Source organism: Hordeum vulgare, chromosome 5H (assembly GCF_904849725.1).
Source record: "Hordeum vulgare subsp. vulgare chromosome 5H, MorexV3_pseudomolecules_assembly, whole genome shotgun sequence".
Classification (NCBI taxonomy): domain Eukaryota; kingdom Viridiplantae; phylum Streptophyta; class Magnoliopsida; order Poales; family Poaceae; genus Hordeum; species Hordeum vulgare.
In genome coordinates this window covers 522,506,964-522,515,684 of record NC_058522.1, presented here as the reverse complement: position 1 = coordinate 522,515,684, position 8,721 = coordinate 522,506,964, and the positions used below count along the sequence as shown (strand labels likewise).

Below are 8,721 nucleotides of genomic sequence, written 5' to 3'. Positions count from 1 at the left end.
TATGATCGAAACTAGCCCCTCTTATTCTATGATTTTGCTTATAAAATGTAAGTTTCTACTGTATTAACACTTATGATTCTAGGACTCACAATTCTACCGACGAAGATTCGGTCCGATTCAGAATCTCGATTATGATGACTTTAGGCAAAAGAAAAGCCTACGTTTTGGTAAGGAGGGAGTAGCTTTCCAAGTTGAAACTTAACCATCGACCATCCGGTGAGCCTACTACGTGCCCGGACCCGGAACATTCTACTTTGGAAATTTAGCACACGGGGACGCCATTGAACATTCTACTTTGGAGCTCGGGCTTGCACATCACGCGAGCCAGCAGCACAGTATAGCACGGGCATATTCCACGTTCCAGCACAACCGACGAGCCGGCCCAAAGGCGGAGCTGCCCAGGCGCCAGGCAGCAGCAGCAGCCGGTGGCCACAGCACAGCAGTAAACAAATCCGCTCCGTCGTCACCACGCTTCAGCTCTCCCCCCCTTCGTCAACACCCGCGACCTCGCCGCCTCGGTCCGACCGGAGGCCCCCATCCTCATCTCCTCGCCACCTCCGCCGCCTCGCCCCCGCCCAACCTCCGCCGCCCGCTTCCTTCCTAGTTTAGTTATTTTGTTGGTTGAGGCGCCCCCGTACCTGTGTTCTTGGGGATTTCTTTGACCGGATTCGATACGGTCTCTGCTTCCTCGCCTCGCCGTTTTCCCACCCAGCTTCCTCCCGCCCCGGTCAAAGCTTGCGGCGGCCGGCCTTTTCCAGCGAGTTCCGTCCCAACTTCCAACCCTTCGCCACAGCCCCGCCGCGGTGAGCAGCTCTTCTCCCGCCCGCCCTTCGCTTCCTTTCCACCGCTTGCCAGATCCGCGCCCCCCTCCCGTCAGCTCCACCTCTGCTGCCAAGGCGGCGGTTCTTGGTTCGTATCTGCTGCTCCCCGATTATGCTCTGCGACGCACCGATTCCCCGCCCCCGATAAGGATTTTTGGTTGCTGAATCCCTGGTTGTTGGGCTTGCGGCGCAGTTCCTCAAGACTTCTACTTTTGGCCGCGTGCAAAGATGGCGTCCAGCGCCGGTGATCTGCCTGAGGTGAAATTCAAGAGGACCGGGAGCTTGGGGAGCAGCGACTATGTGCGAGCCGACAAGATCGATCTCACCAGCCTCGACATCCAGCTGGAGCAACAGCTCAACAAGAAATGGAGCAAGTCCAACATCAAGTCACTGGGACCTAAGGCGGACTGGGAGATTGACCTTGCTAAGCTGGAGATCCGGCACGTCATCGCTCAGGGGACATATGGGACCGTCTACCGCGGCACCTATGATGGCCAGCAAGTCGCAGGTAATCAGCTCAACTCATGTTGTTTGATTCTTCTTTATTTATTTATACATGGTGCTAGGCCCTTCTATGTATTCATACGTCGGGTTGAATTACACACATGATTATAGGGGGTTCAAAACACATATGTGTAGGTCATGACATGTACTTGTTGATACAAGCAAGCACGAGTTTGCAGGTTTCAGGATAATTAGTTACTTTCATCCTTTGTATGAGATGAGTGATACATGTTGATTTTTGTCGATTGTGTTCACTCCTTCCCCAATGTTGCAGAACTTCCAGTAGGTACAGGTTTTGAGATTAGGAGTGTTGAATCCAGTAGCATGCTCTTTTAAACCCATCCTAATTTCGAACTGGGCGCCTTAAACCATAGTTGTTTAGCAAAGCGTGGTGTCTAGCAGTTTGACAGTTATCCGTGTGTGCCCTGTTAATTAATCCTTCAACTTCATGCGCCAGCGCCACACAATGCTTAGTATTTTGGCAATAATTTGGCCCGCGTGTTTTGATTAAACACGCATCAAAATGCATGCCTAGTGTATTTTTGTGCTCCTCCGGTTTTGCTTATCTTCTTTTCTTGTACCGAGAAGCTGCATCTGAATTATGTAGGTTAAGGTTTTATTCTTATGTAAATATTTTACCTTCCTTACATCGGGTATTCACATAACTAGCAAACAGTTGAGTTTTGCTTCTAGACACTGTACGAGGTAGGAGCAAAATTTGCTAGATGGCCAATCTGTCGTGCATGCAAGAAGCTTTGCACTTGTACTTTTGAAGGAATCTCTTATAGTTGGATTCAGACAAATACATACATAGGTATTTAGTAAGTTTAACTTAGTCGAACATTCTCCTTTCTTTTAGTGATCTAAACGCTCTTATATTAGTTTACGGAGGGAGTACCAAACAATTACATGCTTATATTGTTACTCTACACATCTATATATATATTTTTCTGAATTTAAAAAAGTGTCAACATGTGAAGGGCTGTTTCACTAAAGAATTGGGTGACTGTCTGTTAGCTGTTGACCATTATTTAGAAGACAGTACCATGTATGCATCTGCTTTTTTGGTCTTCGCATATTTGTGTGCCCAGATTGATGCTCTTGCTCGTGAATAATTTCAAGATAGTGTCATCTTTTTTCCTCCTTCAGCAAGGTCTTCCTTTCCCTGACCACATTTCTGGACATTTACTCTTGAGTCCATTTGAGGTTTTTATCTCTGGGCAGCAGTCCTCATTTCACATGTCACTCTAAATTGGTTTCCTGCTAATTAGCATTGTATCAACCTTGATTTATTTAAATTTCCACTAATTTATCATATTTCCATCAACCAGTTTCATTTCAGCCCTTTGCAAATGAACATTTATTCTTCCGTGCTGAATTTTGCATATGCTCGCAAACATTTCTGCAGCCTGCTCAATAGTGGATATATGTCTCTATAACTAATGGAATGCTATCTGAAGCTTATTTGTGCTGCTTTGTGCGTCTGTTTGGACTTACTTTCCAAGCTTATCTTCTTGTGACCTACTTCAGTTTCCTAAGTTCTATAGGTTTCTACAAAATAAAAAGTGAAGACTTTGTTCCATCGAGCACTTCAGTTAGATGCATGCCTGTATGTTGTTCGTTTATTCTTTCAACTAGCTTCATATGATTGACATGTTTGAATTTACAGTGCACATATTCCAGCAGTAGCATCTTTCAAACTTTACATGATTATAACTATTCTTATTGGTGATTTCAAAACAGGGTAATTTTATATCACTAAATATTCAGTTTTTACTTGAAATGTGTGATGAATGTGCCACTTCATTATTTTGGGAATTTGGATTGGTTTGTTCACAATGTTACGCAGTATACGAGAACCCTATTAATTTCATTGTACTATTTGCAGTGAAGCTGTTGGATTGGGGAGAAGATGGTTTTGCCACAGAAGCCGAAACTACTGCTTTACGAACATCATTTAAGCAGGAGGTTGCTGTTTGGCATAAGCTCAGCCATCCTAACGTTACGAAGGTGAATATTTCTAATCATACATAGCTTCCATCAATCCTGCCGTTCATATGTTATATTTGTTCTTGTAATGAAGCTGATAGTTCATTGAGTATTAACTTCTAATTCAGGATTAAAATTTGTAACTGGTATCATGCTCACTACTCTAGGGCAATTTGAGAAGTATTGATTACTGAACTATATGTTTGTAATCTCTTCTGCAGTTTGTTGGTGCGTCTATGGGGACCACTGACCTCAAGATACCAGTTAATGACAATGGTGCGCGTGCCAACTTGCCGGCTAGAGCATGTTGTGTTGTGGTAGAATATCTCGCTGGTGGCACTTTGAAACAGTACCTGATAAAGAACAGACGGCGGAAGCTTGCCTACAAAGTTGTGGTTCAGCTTGCATTGGATCTGTCCAGAGGGTAATAAGCACTTAAGCTCAAATCACCGCTATGCATTATTTCTGTCTGAATGCAAAAAGTAATAATCTGACACTTCCCTTTGCAGACTGAGCTATCTACACTCCAGAAAGATAGTACATCGTGATGTGAAAACTGAAAATATGCTGCTTGATACACAGCGTAACCTTAAGATTGCTGATTTCGGTGTTGCACGTGTTGAGGCTCAGAATCCGAAGGATATGACTGGTGCGACCGGCACGCTTGGTTACATGGCCCCAGAGGTATTCATTAGACTGATCCGTTTTAAGTTTCTTCCTTAAGAAAATGGCGTCCCACTTAAAACACAACTTGATGTTCTTCCTTGTATGCATTTACAGGTTCTTGATGGTAAACCATACAACAGAAAATGTGATGTTTATAGTTTTGGCATTTGCTTGTGGGAAATCTATTGCTGTGACATGCCATACCCAGACCTAAGTTTTGCCGATGTCTCTTCTGCTGTTGTTCACCAGGTTTGTCGTGTGTCCTGGATATACTCCTGTCATGCCATTTCCCTTCCTTGTATCATATGATCCGGGCAGAACACGTACATCAAATATAATTACTACTCATTTTGTGGACAGAACTTGCGGCCAGACATACCCCGTTGCTGCCCAAGTGCGTTTGCGAACATTATGCGCAAGTGCTGGGATGGAAACCCTGATAAACGCCCTGACATGGACGAGGTGGTGCAGCTCATGGAGGCCCTCGACACGAGCAAAGGCGGCGGTATGATACCGGATGGCCAGTCGTCCGGATGCTTATGTTTCACCAGGGCCCGTGGCCCGTAGACGCTTTGCACAGCACTCTTCTCCCTTTGGCTATGCATTCCCACTCGACGGGAGCTCCACAGCTTGCTCCCCGCTGTCGCTTGTGCAGACGCTGCTTGCAGCCCTCCATAGTCGCCTTGCCGTTTCCACGGAGTTGTGTTGTGTTTGTCGCAGTTCTCAGATGATCACTGGTCAGCACACTTCCTTCCTATAGCAGTCTGATGTTGTTTCTGTAATAGTATATGGTGTATTGTATAACCGAGGTCACACATAAAGGTCTCTCTCTCTCCCATTCTTGGAGCCGCTGCCGCCTTCCCGCGTCGATTTGGGGAGGCATGTCTTGGATACCGGTACATGTTTTTGAAACCTTTCTCGCTGTGTATACTATACCCGACCTGAATTGATGAGTACAGTACAATAAAGTGCATACATACATAAATATACTTGTGTGAGAGCATATGTGATATATATGTACATACACCACAGGACAAAGTTGGATGTTGCTGGTTGTCTATTTCTCTGCTCATGTGGTTTCAGATCTTGCATTGCAAATGAATGACACCAGCTGAATTTATTTATTATCGTCGCAAGCAACGGCATTGCCGGTAATGTTTCTTTAGGGAGACGGTAAGGGAAAAAAAAGTGACGCTGACTGTGATGATCCTTTTTAATTTACACGTAGTAAAAAATTGAAGGAGGGCACTCCATACGTATACTGGAGACCGCTTCTCGGCGGGAAAGTTGAATTTAAAGCAAGAGCCGGATCACTGTCTACTTTGTTTGCAGAATGAGTTTTAGTGGCTGATAGCAGCCTGCGCACGCCTTTTGCCGCCTAAAACCAAACTAAAAGGCTTTTAACATTCGCTGGGGCTGTGGCTTGTGACTGTGGATGGGAGATGAGATGAGGTCCATGGAACCAAAAGCTAGGCCTTGATGTCTCCTCCTAAAGATAGACGGCGCAGCGAGCGTGCGGCTCATCTGTTTCGTCCTGGACTGGTGGAGCTCTTTGCGCAGACGCCAAGGAAATCACAGCACAGGTGTTGTGATTGGACTGGATGCCGTCCTAGTCGCAAGATTTCTTTGTCCCGTCCATATGCATCATGCTAGTACCAATTGCTTGCCACGCCTTACTCCTAGAGTCTTAGTGATGAAAAAGCGATGTGACTTTGGGACGTGTGAATAAATCTGCTTTTTTAGATAAACACTGATGAGTGTTTTAACCTCATGTACTCCCTCTGTTTCTAAATATATACTAGCAAAAGGGCCCGTGCGTTGCAACGAAAGAAAAGAATAACACACGTTCTTAATTAAAAAAAAAGGTTTATAATCTGACTATTTGTAGCTACGACTCCAACAAAGATCATCTTATACTATAAAAATGCAGTTCAAGATTCCACGGATCTTTTAAACACGGCTTGCATGTTGATTTAATAAGTACAAAGAAACGGATAAGTGATCCTTAATTTTATCTCCAATCCTAATTTTGCTGAGATGTTCATCCACAATCCGGATCAATACTGGTATGAAAGAAAGAGAGATAATGCATTATTGATTAGGATTGCATCCAAGATAGTACTTTTTTAATGGTTAACGGGTAAAATAACATCATATTCATATTCTACATAGTTTTCTAATTAAATTCCATATATAAAATGTTAAATTTGAAGTTACAGTTTAGAAGATATGAGTATTTTTAAAAACAATTGATATGTATTGCGAGTTTAATGTCAACAACATGAGGGGTTTTTCTATAAAATAGCATGCCGGACTAAGAATACCTTTTTTTTTATTAATAGGTATAGATATTTTTAAAGATTTTAGTAGAGGACTACATATAGATGTATATAGATACATTTTAAATGTAAAATCATTCATTTTGTTTCGTATGTAGTTCTTTAATAATTTTTTAAAAAAATATATTTAAAAATGGAGGGAGTAAAATTTAGTGATGAAATAACATCCGTGAAGGACCGGGCAAAGAAAACTCGATGTTCCAGATAGACAGTTTTTTGAAGCATTTTGGAGCACTGATCTGGGTCTTTCTTTTCACCACACATCCACGAATGCGAATCAACACGAGAATTTACGCGCAGGGAGAGAACTAAGCAATATTTGTTTCAGAAAAAAACCAGATTTTCACAACCTTTTTTTTGTACTACTGTTCATCCATGTGTATGTGAGCTCGACACTAGAAACACACACTTTGGTGGGACTTTGTGGTTTTCCAGAGAAGCAAGCACTCGTAGATATTCGCCGGGTACCGCCTGTAAATCGAGCTGTCGTCTCGCGTGTAAAACGCGGCGGTTTCAGCCGGGGAAGGAGCGCGGTACCGGCACGGATCGTCTGGATGAGATGGCGGGAGGCGTGCGCCCACGCGGGCCACTCGTAGTGCACGTACCCGTCAGGTCAGGTCAGGTCAGCGAGCACACTACACACATTCCCAGTTTATCTTTGCCTTCATCGCACGTATCCATACACAAATTGCAATCACACATGCATGGTCCATGCCCTTGTAGCGTTCTCTGGGTGGGGAGGGGGGCTGCGGGTGCTGTGTTTAGAGCATCTACATCCACGTCCCTCAAATCATCCATTGTACGTTCGTAAATTCTTATATTCATTTTAAATATACGAAGGATATAAGGGTTTGCTGACGCGTCCGTGCGTGTTGGGTCAGTCTGTTACTTATGACGCGACCCCATCCTGGATCAGTTTTTTTTTCTTTTCTTTATTCATTTCTTTCTTTTTCTTTCTTCCTCTTCATCAATCACGTGCAGATGATCGGACATATGATGAAGAAAACAAGGAGTGTAGCTGCGTAAACGGACAAATAGGGAACACGCTCAGTCATTGACCGGGCAATCCACAGACGTTTAGGGAGTCATATTTGCAATGTTTGGTTGTAGATGTTCTTAGAGCATCTACAGATGGACCCCTCAAATCCGGTCTCTCAAACGCCCGTGGACGCACCCTGACGCCCCCTCATATTTCGCTCCGTGCATCCCCATACCTCATATTCGGACTCTTAAATGCATACAAAGTCATGCACGTAGATCATCCGATAATAAACATCACACGTAAAATAAATGCTAATACCGAACATAAAAAAGGGTTTACATAAATTTTATTTGAAATGCACGATCAATCATCTGCTCTTTGATTTCCACTATGGGTCCACATATGGTCCGCCAAATGATTGAGTAGTTGTGTGTGCATATGTGATGATCTCAGAGATTCTGATGCACGTGCAGAAAATTCATAAGCTGCATTGCATCTTGATCTTCAGGGATTTCAACTTGTATTCCAGGCGTTTGAAAATCGTTGGTTTGGGCTACACCATCACCCTCATCATCGACGATCATATTGTGCAAAATAACACAACTTGTCATCACCTGTCATAAAGTTTCTTGTTTCCACATCATTGTAGCCCCACGAACAATTCCCAACGCGCTTGCAACACTCCAAAAGCCCTCTCCACATCATTCCTAGTTGATTCCTGCAATGTTGCGAAGTGCTTTTGTTTTATTCCGTGTGGTTCGGATGTGGTTTTCACAAATGCAGCCCACTGAGGATATATGCCATCGGCAAGATAGTATCACATGTTGTAGTCTCGATCGTTGTCGGTGTAGTTGCACAGAGGTTATTCCCCGTTGCAAAGCCTCCTGAACACCGGAGATCGTTGAAGCACGTTGATGTCGTTGTGAGGACCTGACATTCCAAAGGCATAACTCATGTGATGCCACCGACTCTAGTATGATGGTGACCTCTTTTGTGTGACCTTGGTACATTCCTCGCAAACCTTTGTGGCAGTTTTTCCATTGCCAATGCATGCAATCGATTGATCCGAGCATTTCTGGAAACCCTTAGACTCTCCAATTGCCAACAACTTCTCCGTGTCCAGTGCATTTGGCTCTCTCAGGTACTCTGCTTCAAACACCTTCACCACAACATGGGCAAACCTGACAGTACTTTTTAGGCATGTGTTCTCCCCATCCTAACCATCTCACCAACAACACCAACCATAGTACCAAGTGCAAGCATCCTCATAGTAGTCGTACATTTCTGCTTGACAGAGAAAGAGAGTTGACCGCTGCAATCCCTTGTGAGCTTCAAGTAATCATCGTGTGCCTCCACTGCATCCATAATGCGTAAGAACAATGGTTTTCGCATGCGAAAACGACGACGAAAAAAATGTATC

General features: G+C 43.8%; 1 protein-coding gene across 2 annotated transcripts; it reads left to right on the top strand.

Moving 5' to 3' along the window:
- Positions 1-326: 326 nt before the first annotated feature.
- On the top strand, positions 327-4,965 carry LOC123452134 (serine/threonine-protein kinase STY13-like). Of its 2 annotated transcripts, none has more exons than XM_045128725.1 (7): positions 327-909; positions 1,015-1,329; positions 3,214-3,335; positions 3,536-3,738; positions 3,824-3,998; positions 4,095-4,229; positions 4,341-4,965. In XM_045128725.1, exons 2-7 carry the CDS (start codon positions 1,050-1,052, stop codon positions 4,545-4,547), a joined length of 1,122 nt encoding a protein of 373 aa, XP_044984660.1. In that variant the 5' UTR covers positions 327-909; positions 1,015-1,049; the 3' UTR covers positions 4,548-4,965. The 2 variants fall into 2 exon arrangements, with proteins under 2 accessions (XP_044984660.1, XP_044984661.1); XM_045128726.1 differs by having other exon boundaries at positions 345-803.
- Positions 4,966-8,721: the final 3,756 nt, after the last annotated feature.

What these genes read in the sequence shown, in the direction of transcription:
- LOC123452134 (XM_045128725.1), top strand. Translation starts at nt 1,050, where the DNA reads ATGGCGTCCAGCGCCGGTGATCTGCCTGAGGTGAAATTCAAGAGGACC. An exon ending in TGATGGCCAGCAAGTCGCAG is followed by an intron (nt 1,330 to 3,213) that starts GTAATCAGCTCA and finishes TACTATTTGCAG; the next exon opens with TGAAGCTGTTGGATTGGGGA. An exon ending in CTTCTGCTGTTGTTCACCAG is followed by an intron (nt 4,230 to 4,340) that starts GTTTGTCGTGTG and finishes TTTTGTGGACAG; the next exon opens with AACTTGCGGCCAGACATACC.